Genomic DNA, 18,969 nt, shown 5'->3' on the forward strand with positions numbered 1-18,969 from the left:
AAGAATAAGTAGTTTTGAGTATTATATATTGTATTATTCAAAATACAAATGATTGAGATAGACGCAATTCAATCCCAAGTATCTTTCTCTATATTTGATAAGTTAGTTTTGTTTTTGGTTGAATCAAACCCTAAATCTTTGAGTTATTTCTATGAGATCTTTAATTTGATTATGAACAAGTTCTCAACAATCAAAATTATTTTCTATACTTAATGAGTTTATAACAGAAGATCTTAATTAGAATTGTTCTCTGTGGGTTCGACATTCGTAGTTTAAAGAGTACTATATTACAGTTGATTTGGTACACTTGCCGAGAAAAATATCAAAAGATTCCTAACTTGACCATCTCTAAAAGGGTCGATTTGCCTCTTATTTTCTGTTGAAGAATTAATCAAATTTTGACCCAAAATCCTACTTTTAAAACAAAAATGGTTTGCAAGTTAGGATTTGTCGTGATTTTGATTCCTTTGAATCAATGTCCTTGCTCCAAATACATTATTAACAGAAAATGGAGAAACTTGCTACATTCTAGTGATTATGGTCAAAACAACTTGTGTTAATACAGAACTTGTTGATGGACTTGCATTATGATTGTATTTCTTGCATAATCAGATTAATGTTATTGGTAGTTTGTGAATTATGATTATGATTACATAGATTAATGGAAATTATGATTATGTAATCTCATACAAACTTAAATCTACATCTAAAACTAGTAATAAGTGATATACATAAATGCAGCAGACATACAAGTTTATCAGCAAATGCCTTTGATGAATTTCAGTAACCTGAACAGCCTGTTGTTAATGAGGCTTCTCAACGTTCCACTTTGAACACTTATAGAGAGCATGTCAACCTTTTTCTCACAAGATGGAAGGTATAGAGCAGCTGGAACATACATCATAACACTTACCAAGTATCTAAAAAATCTTTGACAACCTTTTAGTTCAGAAAAAGACAACATAAATGCATTCACAGAAATTATTTAAAGTTCTGTGAAGAAAAAGATAAAAATCTTGTTCTTGCCGATTGAATTAGTCGTCGGTTGATTCCAATCCCAAGCTCTGGCTCCGTCTATCTCTGTTGGAATCTGCTCTTCCCTTTGTTTGCGGCTCCGTTGAGACAAAGGGGGCCCTACCTGTTGATTGCACTCCGACGATCAAGTCAGTACAGGGCTTTATAAGAAAGAAGAAGTAACTAGTTTCAGTCTTAGAAACAACATACCTTTACCTGGGATCTCAAGTCCCTTTTATAGCCTACGAGAATATCATCTCAACTGAAAGCATGCTCAACATGAAAATCTGTTTTAGGGCACACTCTATTAGTGTCACAACTGAACAGAATTTTTCTCCTCTAGAGTGCATAAAATCTTAACAGAATAACCTCCAGAGTACCAACTCATGTACCAGCATCAGGGGTCCAATCTGTTTCACGTAGGCACCCTCGGCGAGACGCTACACATCATACATGCAACCTAACTCATCGTGCCCTAACACACATGGACTTAGGTTCAGAGAAAAGGTTTTACTCGTAGTAGACCCAGACACAATAAGTGCACCTTAGGTCCATTATTATCCCTTGCTGGCTGCCTAGGTCTTGCGCACGAGAGTTTACGTTAAGTATACAGGAAAGATTTGACACACACATCTTGAACCCAATCACATGGTCCATCAACTTGGCCTAAAACCCGAGCTGACCTGTCTAAGGCAAATGCTGAGCTCCGACCAGCGAACACTGAGCTTTGGGTGCTCTAGTCCAGTACAAATCTTTAACTAAAAATAATTACACAGCTGGTGGGAAACTTTGAACAATGACAATGATGAATTGTCTTTTTTGAAACATGAGGATATAAATCTCAGTTGGTTCTTTAAAAGCTATGTTCTTCTCACAAACATGACATCATATATTCTTAGCTGACCCTGCATTCAGGTGGATTCTATCATTCCTATCTTTTGAAACAAACTCATTGAATATAATACATTTATATTCAGGTGAATTGTGATGAGATAGGAGCCATAGCACCAAATGAGAGACAAGGCACATGGTGTTGTAGAGAACTCTCTTCAGAATAAATGTAACATGTTAGAGTACATAATACAAGTCCACCCACTTTTGTGTACGATAAAGAAGGTCTGATGTTGAAACTCATTCAAGGTGGTGGCCATCGGAGACATCATTTATGCAAATGTCATGCAGTGTTGCTTACAATTTGAAGTACAGAGGAGATAAGAAGAAAATCAACATTGAATGCATGATCATATTATGATACAATATGAACCAATTACTCTTTCTTTTTCATAGATCCACAAGGTGGGACTTGTATTATCTATTATAACACGTTACGTTGCCATTTAAGAAAGTCCTTGACGACAACACCACATGCTATCTCTCTCTTTGGTCCTGTGACTGCCATCTCATATCCATCCTTCACCAATAATTCAAGTAACCAATTAATGCATATCCTTTTATCTATATATACTCATGTCTGTAAGCATTTAGGACCAACACAAATCATTCACATCCCAAACCATTCTAAATTCAAAACCTTATTCTCAACACTTTTCTCAAACCCTTCTGTTCTCATACCAATACAACAATGGGTTTTCGTTTACCTGGAATCAGAAAGGCAATATTTGCAGCAAATCAAGCATCTTCAAAAACAGTTGATGCACAAAAGGGGCATCTTGCAGTGTACGTTGGAGAGAAAATGAAGCGGTTTGTGATCCCTGTATCATACTTGAACAAACCTTCATTTCAAGACTTACTGAGTGAAGCTGAGGAAGAGTTTGGATATGATCATCCTATGGGTGGCCTCACAATTCCTTGCAGTGAAGAAGTCTTCCAACGTATAACTTCTTGCTTGAATGGACAATAAATGTCATACTTTAGGAGACTAATATAGATAGATTAGTGGAGACATTTTTGTACAATAGGCGTCTTCTCAACTTGTAAACATCTCCCTTTTGTGAGAAAGAACGATATTTTTTTGTTCAATGAAAAGGAACTCAACTATTCAAGTAGCTACTCATTTTTTATAGTTTACCAATTTCAATGTTCTGTTCTCTCTGCATGAATAAGGTTAAGTTCAGTTCAAAAACTAGACTTTGTTCTGTGAAATTTCAAAGCGGAAAAGATCACATCCTAGAACGGTAGAGTGAAAATATTTTCACTTCGACCAAAGAGGAAATAAATTTAATTGGGGCAACAATGTTAAATAGACATACATGGCAAAGAAAAATTATAAGAAGCCTGGGCCTTAGCAAAAGAGGTTAGTTCTCTGCTGAAATACTTATAAAATTTCATCCGAAAACATTTATAAAGATGAACTTGGAAGTTAGATATCCGAATTCTCGAGGAGGAACTGGAACAGGAACTAAAACGTGATGGAGGAACAGGAGCGAGTAAAAAATTAAGCAGAGATATATAGTTAGTGTGTGATTCTGAAAGAAGGAACTAAAAGAGCGAGTAATAAATTTATTGAGATTTGGCAAAAGGAAAATGTGTTTAAACAATTTCCAGTGTTTAGTATTCTCATTCAGGAAAAAGAAAGTATATTCTTAACAAATTCACCTCATGTAATCTATCTCAGGAAAAAAAACCCATTGTTTTATGTTTCTCCACACAGCAGATAATATGTTGATGTGAGAGAGCAACTTGTTATGTTGGAGAAGCAAAGAAATAGTGCATAAATAGTTGCTAAGGGCCTCTCCTTCACATGGTGCTGTCTCACAGGTCTCTTTCATGGATTAGGAAGTTCAATGGGAGGAGTGCATACTCACCTTTCGAGATTTTGGCCAACAAATTACGCACCTGAGAATCTATAGTTTTTTCATGCATTGCGATCGATGTAACTAGTCCAATGGTGGACACATGCTTCTCCAAATAATTAAGAGGACAGTTGTATTGATATAACGTGTACCAATAGATAAGAACCAGTAATGTTCAATACATTATCATGAGAAACTTTGAACGTTATGTACGGCCAATTCTAACTCACCGCCCCACTTAATAATCGTCAACATCATCAACTTTCAATTTTTCTTTGCAAATGAAGAGACATTTTGGGCTTCCCTAGAGAAGGAGGGACACTGTTATCTTAACTATTATCCCATGTTACGTTGATTCATGAGAAAGTGCCGAAGACAACACCATATGCCCTTGTCTCTCGGTTGGTCCCATTACTCCATTCCCTCCTTCACCAATTATTCTTCCAGCCAATGGCCTTTTTACATATCTTTTCTCTATAAATATTCAAGCCTTCAACCATTTAGAACCAACACAAATCATTCACATCCTAAAGCCTTCAAAACTGAAAATCTTATTCTCAAGACTTCTCTCAAACCAACACAACAATGGGTTTTCGTCTACCTGGTATCAGAAAGGAAATATTTTCAGCAAATCAAGCATCTTCAAAAGCGGTGGATGCGCCAAAGGGCTATCTTGCAGTCTATGTCGGGGAGAAAATGAAGCGTTTTGTGATCCCTGTATCATACTTGAACCAACCTCCATTCCAGGACTTGCTGAGTGAAGGTGAGGAAGAATTTGGATATTATCATTCCATGGGTGGTCTCACAATTCCTTGCAACGAAGATGTCTTCCAACGGATAACTTCTTGCTTCACTTCAAAATAAATCTTACACCTTTGGAGACTAACATAGATTAGTGAAGACATTTTGTACAATACTAGACTCAAATTCATACTTCATTGACTGCGTCTTACGTGGTTAAGCAACGCTCTGTATCATTGTGACGAGTTACAAATTCTTTAATAGTGAAATCAGTTCTCTTTCCAAGGATTTGCTTCATACTAATTTTACCTTTAGCTTTGTACTATAAGACCATGACTGGTTTTTCATTAGTAATTGACCGATAAGATGTGTACTTACAATACTGTGTTTGTGGAAAGGATACAATGATAAGAAAAGCTGTTAAAGAGATACATAGAATAGTAAATAGTATAATAGGGTACAATTTTTTAAATTATGCAGTAGGGTAAGACGCTTGCATGGCTATGCCACAGAGTCCTTCCTCAGAATCCACACCTCTTTGCATCCTAATGTAGCCTTCTTCACCCCACTCGGTTCCCCACGAGTTCTTTACTAGCCAATACTCAGTTCCATCATCACTAACACCATATCCCACAGCTGTGACACCGTGATCTAATTCAGTTCCACATGACCCAGTGAACACACCACTCTCGTAAAATTGAAAGTCAGAGCCACTGGCATCTATGGCTACAGACACTGGTTGATTGACCACAGCCTTTTGCAGTGCCTTCTCATTGTTTGCAGGGACATCCTCATACCCCTTAATGGTGGCTGCATGGCCAGATGCTGCATTTGCATTGCAGGTTTCATCAGTACCCTTGTAAGGGTAATTGGCTTCCGTGTTGAGTCCTTGATTTTGGATGACGAATTTGAAAGCGTCATCCATAAGTCCACCTTCACAACCTTGGTCCACACCCTTTGAGTCACAATCAACAAGTTCTTGTTCTGACAAAGAGATCAATTTTCCAGCAGTGAGTGCATGAATTCCTTCAGCTGCGGCAACAGCAGAAAAGGCCCAACAACATCCTACATTGCAAGGTAAATTAATAGTTAGATACTCAATCATTTTGAATTTGATGTGGTAGATATATAGTGAAGCACTTACCACATTGACCTTGGTCCTTGACGGGTGTAACTGCACCCTTCTGCCTCCAATCCACTGTAGAAGGCACTGCAGTCACATTTTCGTACTTAAAAGAGGTTGTCCTTGTGATAGAGGAACACATGTGACCCTTGAACCTATTTCTTGGTGCTATGAACTCCTCATTGGTGAGGTCTGCAAATTGATTAACAGCAAGCTTGTAAGGTTTATTGGCAGCATTGTTGAAGGCCTCAATGTAGTTCACATTTTCCTTGAATATTCTTAAACGCTTCTCCCTTTCCGGAGGGTCCTTGTACACTCTTCCATAACGAGTCATCCATTCCTCGTGTCTCTCATTCATGGAGGCATCTTGGAGAGTGCGAGATGTGACTTGAAAAGTCCAGATTGCCATGCAGAAAAGCAATGTCAAAGAAATGTGATAGAATTGAGTTTTGGTAGCCATGGTAGTGTATTGTTACAATATTTTTATGTTGGTCAGTGAAATATGTGAAAGATGCTGTGTAGTGGTACCCAAGATTATTTGTGGTATTTATACTAAGTTTATGTTTTGAATCGTAAAGAAACCTTCTGTGTTTCAATTCAAATCTGAAAGCACATTTTCCTTAATATACCAATGAAATAGTTTTAGAAGGATGCCTTCTTTGTGGACATTGGAAAAGTTTGGAACTGTAAAAGAAGGTTTGAAATTTGTTTTGATTTATGTGCATATCATGCATATTGCTATGACGCAGAACCAAATTAAGTTGTACTATTCTTCCTTCCAGCCAACCAAATACAATATAATATAATATATTCTTATATTTATGTTTGTTCTTATTTCTTAGTTTTAGTTCTCGCACGTATGACATAAAAAATAATGCGCTTACCTTGGCTACTTAATTTAGGAGACATAATTTGTAATTATATAATTAGTTAGAGCAAAGCATCTTAATTAAACCTATTACTTGTTAGTTTTTTCTTTTCATGTTATGCCCCCAATCACATACACTTTTCTTAATTTAGTTATATGAGTTCTATTTAATTTCGAGTAAATATATTATTAGAATTACTATATATCTTTGTAAAAGTATTTGATTTGGAAGAGTGCGACTTTTATTTCGTTATGTTATGGTGTAGCAATTTGCGTGCACGAAGTTGATAAAGTTTTCATACTTCCACTTTTATAATTCTAAACTTTCCCAATACGCACATTCTCTTTGACAAGCACTTTGGCACCATAATTTGTCCACACTACCAATATCCACAAGCAAGGTCTCATTCAGATAAATCTCACAGCTACATACAATAAAGAGTGCTTTGAGATTTAAATTGGAAACTAAAAACTAATTTAGATATCAACGCTAATATGCCTATATAAACACCACAAACAATCCTTAATACCACGCCACAACACATCTTTCAAACATTTCACTAACCAGCATCAAGTAGTAAACCCAATTATTTGTCACACTACAGTAGCCACCATGGTAGCAAAAAGTCAATTCTATCATATTTCATTGGCATTGCTTTTCTGCATCGGATTCTTGGCTTTTCAAGTCTCATGTCGCACTCTCCAAGATGCCTCCATGCATGAGAGGCATGAACAATGGATGACTCGTTATAGCAGAGTGTACAAGGACCCTGAGGAAAAGGAAAAGCGCTTCAGGATATTCAAGGAAAATGTCAAATACATTGAAGCCTTCAACAATGCTGCCAATAAAGCTTACAACCTAGCCATCAATCAATTTGCAGACCTCACCAACGAGGAGTTCATAGCTCCAAGAAATAGATTCAAGGGGCACGTGTGTTCCTCAATCACAAGAACAACCACTTTTAAGTATGAAAATGTGAGTGCAGTACCATCCACTGTGGACTGGAGGCAAAAGGGTGCAGTGACACCCGTCAAGGACCAAGGCCAGTGTGGTAGGTGCTTCATTATTCATTCACATTCCTGAGTAAAATTAAATTGTTTGATAATTTAACTATTAGTTTACCTTGTGCAGGATGCTGCTGGGCGTTTTCTGCTGTTGCAGCAACTGAAGGAATTCACAAACTTAGTACTGGAAAATTGATCTCTTTATCTGAACAAGAACTTGTTGATTGTGACATAAAGGGGGTGGACCAAGGTTGTGGTGGTGGTCTTATGGATGATGCTTTCAAATTCATCATTCAAAATCATGGACTCAACACCGAAGCCAGTTACCCCTATAAGGGTGTTGATGGAAAGTGCAATGCAAATGCAGCAGCCAACCATGCTGCTACCATTACTGGGTATGAGGATGTCCCTGCCAACAATGAGAAGGCACTTCAAAAGGCTGTGACTAATCAACCAGTGTCTGTAGCCATTGATGCCAGTGGGTCTGACTTTCAATTTTACAAGAGTGGTGTCTTCACTGGTTCATGTGGAACAGAGTTGGATCACGGTGTGACTGCAGTGGGATATGGTGTTAGTGATGATGGGAGGAAGTATTGGTTGGTAAAGAACTCATGGGGAACAGAATGGGGTGAAGAAGGCTACATTAGGATGCAAAGAGGTGTAGCTGCTGAGGAAGGACTCTGTGGCATAGCTATGATGGCATCTTATCCTACTGCTTGATTGTAAAACTTTATTCTACTGTTTCCTAAACTGTGTAATACTACTTACACTACTCTCGGTAATTATTCTGCAAGCATTTGTCAGTTACATGCATTGTAGTGTCTATGGCCCGTGATGCATATTCTCTATTTAAGCTCATAATTGCCAATTATCAGTATCATTCTGGCTTCTCTATCTTCACTTATGTACTTTTTTCTATTTTGAAATTCTACACAAATCTTCTCTGGAGCATTAAAATTGCCCCAAATATCGTGCATGATTCTCCCTTGGTCGTCGTTTCACAAACACTAAACCCATTCAAATAAATTTGATGTTGTTGGTCATGAAAATAGAGAAAAGACAAGAAAACCAAATTTGTCACAGCGGAGGTAAAATTACTTAAATTAACTTATAAGATGCTTTAATTACTTCAAATTCTAGACTGCACAGTTCATTCTAAGGCAGGCTGCAACTACTCTGTGTGGCAACAAGTTTGACTCTGGTTTTTTGGTGCAGACTGGTGTAATGAGGAGCAGTATCTTCTTGCTTTAGCTAGTAGTTTATTGCGTGCTGTTTGCCTAGAGATGGTATGCAGGAGTGCTATTGTAGCATTTAACTTTCTGATAGGTTTTAGTTTTGTATAAGGGTTGGAACACCCTAAAGTGATCTCTTTTTTATTCATTTAATTTTTTATTGATAAAAGAAAAAACTGCACAGTTCGCAAAAAAGTTACTTTTGAATTATGTAATCTATAAACCTTTCTAGATTACGTGATTTAAAATAGCACACAGTATCCCTATTTTTTACTTTTAGATTGGTTAATCACTAGTGTACATGTTGCCACAAAGTTAAACAATCTGAAAATGTGATCAACCAATAAGAAACGTCCCCGACAAAACCAAAAACACGACAACACATGATCAGAACAATGAAATTTATTATTTAACTTAATACATTCACAGGGACGCACAACAATAGCGACATAAGACAAGTAAAGTGTTGACAGCAATGGTGATGAATGGCGAAGGCTGGTTGATGAAACACAAACAACCACTCACTCTTGTGTTTTCTTTAAAGAAACACTCTTCTTCTTTTCTCTCTATTGTATTTCTTTTTGTGGTACATATTACAACTGAGAGAGCATCTTATTTATAGGCTTTAGAAAACTTTTCTAGAAAAATTTTCATTATGCCCTTTGATCCTGCCTGTTGACCGGAGCGCTGGAGAATGCCTCGTCAAAGGATCGACGTGCGCGCCGCTTCCCACCTCCGTTCCTCCTCTGGATCTGTCTCAAGAACCTGCAAAGAAACGATACGGCGCCGCTGCGGCCGATCGCACTCCGACGCTCAAGTCAGTGACGGTATCACCAAATACTAAGAACTGGAACCGTGCAAATCTCTCTCACAAACAGCTCTGTCACTCGCAAGCGTAAAGTGTATGAACTGAACGTGCGTACCTTAGAAAATCTGTTAGGAACTCTTATATACCTGGTGGTTTTCTCTCCCCTGGCAGTTACAGACTTGGACACGTGGCTCGTATCCAACTGTACACGTGCCATCATCTGGAGGCTCCCTGACTTGGCGCTACTTCTACTCTCATTTTGGCTAAGTTACCTATGCATGGTGCTGCCTAGTGCATAGCTAACTCAGGAGTGCGATCTCTACTGAAACTGGCGAGGTAGGGCCTTCATACACCTTCCCTGTGGTCTCGCCGGCCGCCTTCATAATCTGCTTCTCCTTTAACTTCGGCGATGTGCTTGTTCTGGCGATCTCCAACTGCCTGGTCGCCTGAGTCTGCATCTGGCGACTTCGTCCTCAACCTGGCGATCGCCTATTCTGGTAAGCTGGAGATCGGAACACGCCAACTTAACTATCGGCGACTACACGTGCCTCCCGACTTCCTTCCCAACTGTCAACCTGGCGCCTTGTCAACACGCCTACACTGTAACAGGATGCCACGTCATCGCATCCGACCATCAGGGCGGTACACAAGCCCCCCAGTCTTAAGCGAAGACTTGTCTAGCGAAAAGACTGAAAAAGCCTTCGTTAACACCGGTCTACGTGGCATGGGCGCAGAATTCCAAGCGGTAGTACTTTCTGCTGCTCTGACGCTCCACCAAACTCTTCGCGCATCGTTCGACACGTGGCTCTCATCAACGGCCATCTTCATCTGCCGTTAGCGCTTCCCAAAACCGTTCGAAGACCCTTAAACCCCTTACGCTCCTACTGTTCCATCACTTTCTTCACACTTGCATACGCTCTCATTTCTTTCTGCGAAAGCTCTCGACGTTCCTCGACGCTCTAGATCACCACCTCCCTTTAACATTCTCCCGATCATCGAAAGGTAACTACTTTCCTTCATCTGCTGGGTTTTCTTGCATTTTCACCGATTTGCATCATCCTGTAACTGTCTGGTGCATACGCTGTGGGCTGTTTTTCCATTTCTCCTTCTGCGTGACTTAGGGCTTTGCCGATTGTCGCAACGAACTCACATTCGTTCGTCTTTCACCTTCCTTTCATGATCGAGTCAGCCTTTGTAACCCTCCTGATTATTTTTCCTTCCTCCTTCGTTTGCAGTTGCTACCATGACTCGCACGAAGATCACCCCGAACCCCCCTCCGTCAGCGCGAAACCCTCCTTCTCAAGCACACGACTCTACGCAAGTTCGTGGTGCCCCCTCTTCGCAGGCTGTGAGGCCCGCGTCTTCTCAAACCACTCTGGCCCAGGCGACTCCACCAAACGCTGGAGGAGCCCCCACCCCACTGCCAGACTTCAAGACGTTATACTCATGGGCTAACTCAACCCTCTTAAAGGAAACGTCGTCGGTGAACACCGCGGGAGCGGTTCTGCGATTGACCAATGGGGACGAGGCCCACCAATCATTCCACAAGGAGCACGATGAGAGAATGATGGTGCTGCCTTGCCCAGCCACTCTGCCAGTGTGCGCCGATGATAAAGTGAGCGCCGACGGGCCCTTCTGCTTCGTCTACACCACTCTCTTCAAGAAGGTTAAACTCAGGTTCCCTCTCACTCGATTTGAGAGGGAACTCTTAACCGAGCTCAACATCGCTGCCGCCCAGCTTCACCCCAACAGCTGGGCGTTTGTCCGAGCTTTTGAGGTAACGTGCGCCCACCTAGGGTTGCCCGCGTCAGTGGACGTGTTTTTATTCCTGTTTGAGGCCAAGCACCCAGGAGATCGCCTGTGGGTCAGCCTGAACGCCATTGCTGGGAGATCCATTTTCACCATCTTCCAGCAGTCGTACAAGGATTGGAAGGGGAAGTTCATCCAGGTTCGCGCAAACGACAAAGACCCTTCCCTTCTCGACGGTTTCCCCTTGTACTGGTGGACAAGGGGAAAAAGGAGTCCAAGAGCTGCTTCAGGAGGCCAAGAAGTCCTGATAGCATGGGAGCTTTGGACAGAGACCTTTGTCTCTTCTGGAAGAGGGTGGCAGATGCCCACATAACATTCTTGACCCCCACCCTGATTTCCTTCGAGTTCTTTGAGGACCAGTTGGAATTTCAAATAGGTTAGGACGCTACATCTTTGTCTTGACATTGCTTCTGATATTGTTTCTGGGCGTCTTGTGCGATACACACAAGACTTTGGTTTTATCTTTTCTGCATATGCCTGCTTTTGCTGTCTTATTGTCTTGTACACTTACCCCTTTCTCCTTTGAGCTAACTTATGCACTTTCATTTCATGTAGACACCATGTTGGGTAAGAACATGCTCGCCGATTTAAAGGCGCTCGCCCGCAACCACGGGTTGGCGACCGGCTCCCAGACGGTTCCCAACTCAGCGGTCGAGAAGGCCATCATCCAGGGGCGATCACCGCCTAAGGCGCCCACCCAACGAAAGAAACTGGTCCTTAAGAGGCCAAAGCGGAAGGCCCCCCAAGTTGTCCAAGAGGATGAGGAAGAGGACGACGAGGTCACAGAGGATGGCCTTGTCACGAAAAGGAAGAGGGTGGCACCATCTTCTCCACCTGCCCCGCCCCCTCTTCCAGCTTCAACACCACCATCAACACCCGCTCCTCCTCCTTCACCACCAGCACCACAAGCCCCTTCACCACCAGTCCAAGCAGTTCCATTGGCCACTGCGCCACCTGCAACTGGGGCCCAAGAGCCAAACTTCTTAGAGGACCCCCCGAGCGCCTCTACACCACATATATCAGCAGGAGGGGGCCCTCCTTCCAACACTTCAGCTGCAGGAATCGTTCCAATCGGGGATGAGGTCGCTCACACCTCTCCAATCCTAATCACCGAGTCCCCGATTGCGTCGCCACGCCAAGAAGCAACCACCGAAAATATTGTTAAGGAAGGCGGCGACGAGAACCCTCAACAAGCCCCCCTGGCGCCTCTCCAAGCTGCAAATCTTTCCCTCGAGGTCACGAGGATGTGGGAACCTCTGACTGCTAAACTCAAAACCATTGCAGAGGATATCCCATCAATCATAACGAGAGCTGTGGAGAGCTCCACCAGGCGGCTACAGGATGATATCTACAACCTCAAGACCGAGAACAGCACAATGAAGGTCGAGGTGGAGAAGGTGTCATTCATCCTAACGCTCGCGGAAATGGAACATTCTCGAGTGGAGGATGCCCTAAACACCGAGCTTAGGCTTGCGCGCAAGGAAGCTGTTGACCTTCGCCGCAAAGTCCATGAACTTGCCCAAGAAAAAGTCGAACTTGAAAGCAGAATCGTGCCTCTACGTACCAAGGCGAGCGACCTGGAGGCTCAAATTCAAGCCAATGCCGATAAGGTACAGAAGCTGGAGCAAAGGTCGATCGACCGCGAGAAGCTACTTGGGCAAGTAGAGAAAGCAAGAGACGACGCCATGGCTGATCTCTCCGAGGCAAACAAAGAGAAGGTGAAGATGGCTGCCGAGTTGGCCCAAGCTCAAACAGAATCCAAGAAGGTGGCTGACGACCTTCTTCAAGCTCAAGAGACCAACAAACAACTCCGAAAACAGGTCGAAGAGCTGGAGCAGCAGAACAAGGAGCTTAAGCAGCAGGTTGAAGGATTTCAAAAGCAAATTGAAGAACTTAAGCTAAGCTCCGCTCAGATTCTGGTTGCCGGGTTTGATGCCGCTCGAGAACAGTTCGCATGCCTATTCCCTGATATCGACCTCAGCATGGTGTCATTAAACAATGAAGTAGTAGATGGAAAGGTCGTTCCCGCCGAAGGCTCAACCAATTCCACCCCATCTGCTTCTTTATAAATTCACCTGTATTTGCCTTGTAAAAAACTCTTGCACACGTATTTTGAACAGCTTCTTATTTCAATGGCGAGACTTGGACATTTCTTCTGACTTCTTTTGAGCGCTTTACTTTCTTTGTATGTTTAACTCTGCTGCGTTTAACTTAGCGATTTTGCAAACATGACCTTTGGCGTAACTACTTCGAGCCGATTCAAACTTAAGCAATAATCGCTTTAAACAACTTGTACCCCTGAGGCACTAACCTGATCGTAAGAAAAAGTTCCAAGCAACGAACTGTGATCCAAACATCGGTTCAAACAACGTCCCACTCGACCCGCTTTATCAAACAAGTCTTTCAACCTTCTCGCCGTGTTTGAACTTTTCGCGATCACCTAGACCTCTTGGTAATACCAGCTTTCCTTAGCCTCAGGCTTTGGCAGTCATTTCTTTATCTGAGGCAGAAATGCCCTTTGGGATCTTCCTTTACCTCCCTGAACCCCAGAGCTAGAGACTGGCTGGCTAGGCGTTCTCTTCGAACCTACCTTAGCCACCTTCCAAGCTTCTTCCACCCTCTTCGCCATACCTGAACTCGTTCAAGACGAGAAGGATTTTATCTTGCCTATACCCGCACACAAGCGAGAAGGTCTTTTAACTCGCCTTAACTCGCTCATCGGCGAGAAGGACTTTTACTCGCCTGAACTCGCTCATCGGCGAGAAGGACTTTAAACGGCCTTAACTCGCTCGACGGCGAGAAGGACTTTGTCTGGTGCCTCAACTTGCCCAGGGTGTACATCTCCTCCCCCCTGGATGCACTGAGGACCTTTTCTTTCTCACGCCTGCACTCGCTCGTCGGCGAGGAGGTCTTTGATGGGCCTTAGTTCGCACAACGGCGATAAGGACTTTATCCGGTGCCTCAACTTGCCCAGGGCGTACATCTCCTCCCCCCTGGATGCACTGAGGACCTTTCTCGCCTGCGCCCGCACAACGGCGAGGAGGTCTTTAACTTGCCTCTACGTTGCCTCGGGAGTTACATCTTCTCGCTCCCAGAAACACGAAGGACCTTTCCTCTTTCTCGCCTGCACTCGCTCGACGGCGAGGAGGTCTTTCATCTGGTGCCTCCGATCGCCGATAAATGATGAGGACTTAACAACTTAACTGGTGCCTCTAATCGCCGAAAAACGATGAGGACTTTAAAAACTTAACTGGTGCCTCTAATCGCCGAAAAACGATGAGGACTTCAAAAACTTAACTGGTGCCTCTAATCGCCGAAAAACGATGAGGACTTTAAAACTTTAGAAAACACGCGACATATCTTTTCGTGCCTTAAATCATGTACGAATGACAAGGTCTTTCTTCGAAACTTTTGGAAATAACACATATGCAATCTGAAAACACCTTATACTTTCGAAAACTCTTCTTTTATTGGGTGGCCTCATTAAAAACCCTCCTTAGGGAAAAAAGAGTGCCCCCTTGAAACTGTTTTAACAGAGACATTGCAATGTAATATTTGTGTTTGTCTTTACTTACAAAGCTCTTAGCTATAGTACAACTTCAGGTGTGTGGCGTTCCAGGTACGAGGGATCGCCCCCCCTTCCAACGTCTCCAAGCGATAGGCTCCGTTCCCGAGTGCCTCGGTTATTCTGAACGGTCCAGTCCACTTGGGTGATAGCTTATTCTCCATCTCGTACTGGTGGGCCTTTCTCATCACCAGATTGCCTTCTCTAAACTGCCTTGGCATCACCTTTGAGTTGTACCTTCGCTCGACCCTTCTCTTCACCGCCTCAGCCTTCAGCCTTGCCTCCTCCCTGACTTCGTCCAGCAGATCCAGGTTCAGTCTTCTCTCTTCATTCGAGTCTTCCTCTACAAAGTTCTGGAATCTCGGCGAGCTCTCCTGAATCTCGACTGGAATCATGGCATCACACCCATAGACCAAGCTAAACGGGGTCTCATGGGTTCCTGACTGCTCGGTGGTGTGGTACGCCCAAACTATTCGGGGTACCTCCTCAGCCCAACTTCCCTTGGCTTTCTCGAGCCTTCTCTTCAAACCTCTCAGCAACACCCGGTTAGCTGATTCCACCTGGTCATTAGTCTGAGGGTGCTCGACGGATGCAAACACTTGCTGAATTCCGACCCCTTCGCAAAGCTTCTTCAATAGGTGGCTCGCAAACTGAGTCCCATTATCTGATACCAGGCGCTTAGGCACTCCAAACCGGCACACAATATTCTTCCATACAAAGCCTTCGATCTTGTGCGCGGTGATCTGGGCCACTGGTTCTGCTTCAATCCACTTGGTGAAATACTCAATCGCCACCACCAAGTACTTCATCTGCCTGATCGCCAGTGGAAAAGGTCCCAGGATGTCGATTCCCCAAGTATGAAACGGCCAAGGGCTATAGATCGACTTCAACTCCTCGGGAGGTGCCTTGTGCCAATCGGCGTGCTGCTGGCATTGTTTGCAGCACTGGGCGTACTTCTTGCAATCTTCTCTCATGGATGGCCAATAGTAGCCTGCACGGAGAGTCCTCGCGGCCAGAGCTCGACCCCCGACGTGACTTCCACATATTCCTTCGTGGAGCTCTGCCATAATCCTCATGCACTTCTCGCCGTGTATACATTCCAGGAGTGGGTGAGTGAATCCAAACCTGTACAGATCGCCATCAATCAATGTATACTTGCTGGAATTTTTCTTTACCTTCCTAGCTTCTGTTGGATCTAGCGGGAGGAGGCCATCCGCCAGGCACCGCTTGTACTGTGTTATCCAAGTGTCGGGCTCGTGGGTGGCACAGACATGCATCACGTCCACTTTCTCTCCTCGACATGCTCTAATTCTCGGCGATCTCAGAGTTTCTTGCGTCAAAGACTTATGGCTTCTCGCTGCTCTCTCCGTCGACCTGCTTATCTGAAGGACCAGGTGATCTGCTACAAATGCCCTCGGCGTCTTCAAAGTTTCTTGAATCACTGTCCTCTGCCTACCCCCCTTGCCTGAGCTGGCGAGCTTAGCAAGCAAGTCAGCTCGGGCATTCTGTTCTCGGGGCACATGCACCACTTCAAAAGAGGCAAAGGAACTCTTCAATTCCTGCACATACGCCAAGTAAGCCGCCATTTGTGGATCTTTAGCCTGGAACTCGCCTGTTACTTGCCCTGTGACTAGCAGCGAGTCACTCTTAGCCATCAGCACTCTGGCTCCCATTTCCTTAGCCAGCAGAATCCCGGCGATCAGCGCCTCATACTCTGTTTGATTGTTGCTGGCTTTGAAGGCGAATCTCAACGATTGTTCGATCAGCACGCCGTTGGGTCCTTCCAATATGACTCCAGCACCGCTACCCTGCTGGTTTGACGATCCATCCACCGAGAGTACCCAACGGAAATCGTCTCCTTCAACCCGCGTCGCCTCTGAAGAGAGCTCGACTACAAAATCTGCAAAGATTTGCCCTTTGATCGGGCCTCGAGGCTCATATTTAATGTCAAACTCTGACAACTCCACTGCCCACTTCACCATTCTTCCTGCAACGTCAGGCTTCTTCAAGACCTTCTGGATGGGCAGGTCAGTCATCACCAGTATTGTGAAGCTGTGGAAGTAGTGGCGCAACCTCCTCGCCGAAAACACCACCGTCAGCGCAGCCTTCTCCAGGGCCTGATACCTCGTTTCTGGGCCCTGCAACACTTTACTCACGAAATAAATAGGCTTCTGAGCCTGGTCTTGGTCCTGGGCGAGCACGGCGCTCACCGCCCTCTCAGTCACCGCGAAATACAATCTGAGAGGGGTTCCCGCCAGTGGTTTGCACAGAACCGGCGGGCTCGCCAAATATTCCTTCAGCTTGACGAAAGCTTCCTCGCACTTTTTCGTCCAAGCGAACTTGTTATTGCGCCGCAAACACTGGAAATAGGGATGCCCCTTTTCTCCGCTTGCTGACACGAAGCGGGATAGTGCTGCCATCCGACCTGTCAGCTGCTGGACCTCTTTTACTGTAGCCGGGCTTCTCATCGCCAAGATGGCGGCACATTTGTCCGGATTGGCTTCTATTCCTCTTTCAGTCAAGAGGAAACCCAAAAATTTTCCAGCCTCCACGCCGAAAATGCATTTCTCCGGGTTGAGCTTCAACTTGAACTTGGCGATCGTCGTGAACAATTCTTCCAAGTCTGCAACGTGCTTGCTTTTCTCCTGCGAGGTCACGACCATGTCATCGACGTAAGCTTGCACGTTCCTTCCCAGCATTGGTGCAAGTACTCGGTCCATCAGCCTCTGGTACATGGCCCCCGCATTCTTCAGCCCAAACGGCATCACCTTATAGCAGTAGCACGACCTCTCCGTCATGAAGGCTGTTTTTTCTTCATCCATGGGATGCATCTTGATCTGATTATAGCCCGAGAAGGCGTCCAGGAAACTCAGCAGCTTGCACCCTGCAGCACTATCAACCAGGGCATCAATGCTTGGTAAAGGATACGAATCCTTTGGGCAAGCCTTATTCAGGTCGGTGAAATCGACGCACATGCGCCATTTCCCGTTGCTCTTCTTCACCAGCACGACATTCGCCAACCACTCAGGGTACTGGACCCTGATGTGGCCTGCAGCGAGGAGTTTCTAGGTCTCATCCTTGATCGCCTGCCTCCTCTCTTCATTAAATTTCCTCCTTCTTTGCCGCACCGGTCTCACCATGTTGTCCATCGCCAGATGATGGCACAAGAAGTCGGGATCGATCCCGGGCATGTCCGAAGCGGACCAGGCAAACGCGTCCAGATGCCGTTCAATCACCTTGGCGATCTGGTCCTGGAGATCGACCTCCAGAGATCTTCCGAGCTTGAAAACTTTCCCCCCGATCTCCTTCTCGAGCCACTGCTCGACGGGCTTGGGCCTTGATTCTCTGGCGATCACCGCCTTGGCGATTCCGAGTTCCCTTGCTTCCTCCGGGCGATTCCGCGCCTCTTCCTCCTCCAGGGCAGCATTCCTCTCCCCCAGCTCAGCATCTACCATCTCTACGTCCCTTCCGGCGGCCTCCTCCATTATCGGCGGTCTGGGCTTCACACCGGGCGGTGGGGTGGTTGTGACATAGCTCACTGATCTTTTATTTTTCAGGCTATTCTCATAGCACTTTTTCGCTTCCTTCTGATCAGACTTTATCGTGATTACCACCCCTTCCATGGACGGCAGCTTCACCTTCATGTGCCGAGTCGATGGAATTGCGCCTATCCTGTTATATGCTGAAGGGGCGTTTACGATGAGGTACTTGATTTTCTCCGTCCTCGACCCAGCCTCATCGGTAAACGTGGTTCTCAGCTCAATGTACCCCCTGACTTCCACCTGGTCGCCAGCGAACCCATACAAGCACCCTCCATAGGGCCTCAGCTGGTCAAGGGGCAATTCTAGCTGCGTGAAAGTCGGCCAGAACATCACGTCTGCCGAACTTCCTTGGTCCACCAGAACTCGGTGAACCTTCCTCCCCGCCGTGATCAACGAAACAACAATGGGATCGTTGTCGTGAGGCACAACGTCCCGAAGATCTTGCTTGGTGAACGTAATGTCCACTTCGGGCGAGTGATCTTGAAACATGTCCACCGACATCACCGATC

The 18,969-nt window shown here is 44.6% G+C and overlaps 4 protein-coding genes across 4 annotated transcripts; 3 read left to right on the top strand and 1 right to left on the bottom strand.

The window, feature by feature from the left end:
• Positions 1-2,517: 2,517 nt before the first annotated feature.
• Positions 2,518-3,020, top strand: LOC150023196 (auxin-induced protein 6B-like). The gene has a single exon (XM_090297373.1). The coding sequence runs from the start codon at positions 2,597-2,599 to the stop codon at positions 2,873-2,875; it is 279 nt and encodes a 92-aa protein (XP_090153499.1). The 5' UTR covers positions 2,518-2,596; the 3' UTR covers positions 2,876-3,020.
• Positions 3,021-4,073: 1,053 nt separating this feature from the next.
• On the top strand, positions 4,074-4,793 carry LOC150023197 (auxin-induced protein 6B-like). Its single transcript, XM_090297838.1, has one exon. The coding sequence runs from the start codon at positions 4,353-4,355 to the stop codon at positions 4,629-4,631; it is 279 nt and encodes a 92-aa protein (XP_090153964.1). The 5' UTR covers positions 4,074-4,352; the 3' UTR covers positions 4,632-4,793.
• A 48-nt stretch (positions 4,794-4,841) lies between these two features.
• Positions 4,842-6,154, bottom strand: LOC137822150 (senescence-specific cysteine protease SAG39). Its single transcript, XM_068627055.2, has 2 exons — positions 5,653-6,154; positions 4,842-5,573 (listed from the first exon to the last, which is right to left on the bottom strand). The coding sequence occupies exons 1-2, from the start codon at positions 6,089-6,091 to the stop codon at positions 4,981-4,983; spliced, it is 1,032 nt and encodes a 343-aa protein (XP_068483156.1). The 5' UTR covers positions 6,092-6,154; the 3' UTR covers positions 4,842-4,980.
• Positions 6,155-7,020: 866 nt separating this feature from the next.
• Positions 7,021-8,381, top strand: LOC137822141 (senescence-specific cysteine protease SAG39). Its single transcript, XM_068627047.2, has 2 exons — positions 7,021-7,551; positions 7,632-8,381. The coding sequence occupies exons 1-2, from the start codon at positions 7,113-7,115 to the stop codon at positions 8,222-8,224; spliced, it is 1,032 nt and encodes a 343-aa protein (XP_068483148.1). The 5' UTR covers positions 7,021-7,112; the 3' UTR covers positions 8,225-8,381.
• Positions 8,382-18,969: the final 10,588 nt, after the last annotated feature.

Source organism: Phaseolus vulgaris, chromosome 11 (assembly GCF_051622355.1).
Source record: "Phaseolus vulgaris cultivar YP4 chromosome 11, ASM5162235v1, whole genome shotgun sequence".
Taxonomy (NCBI): domain Eukaryota; kingdom Viridiplantae; phylum Streptophyta; class Magnoliopsida; order Fabales; family Fabaceae; genus Phaseolus; species Phaseolus vulgaris.

Coding starts and splice junctions, on each gene's coding strand:
- LOC150023196 (XM_090297373.1), top strand. CDS start 2,597: ATGGGTTTTCGTTTACCTGGAATCAGAAAGGCAATATTTGCAGCAAAT.
- LOC150023197 (XM_090297838.1), top strand. CDS start 4,353: ATGGGTTTTCGTCTACCTGGTATCAGAAAGGAAATATTTTCAGCAAAT.
- LOC137822150 (XM_068627055.2), bottom strand. CDS start 6,091: ATGGCTACCAAAACTCAATTCTATCACATTTCTTTGACATTGCTTTTC. Junction 5,574..5,652: donor CAAGGACCAAGGTCAATGTG/GTAAGTGCTTCA, acceptor CTTGCAATGTAG/GATGTTGTTGGGCCTTTTCT.
- LOC137822141 (XM_068627047.2), top strand. CDS start 7,113: ATGGTAGCAAAAAGTCAATTCTATCATATTTCATTGGCATTGCTTTTC. Junction 7,552..7,631: donor CAAGGACCAAGGCCAGTGTG/GTAGGTGCTTCA, acceptor TACCTTGTGCAG/GATGCTGCTGGGCGTTTTCT.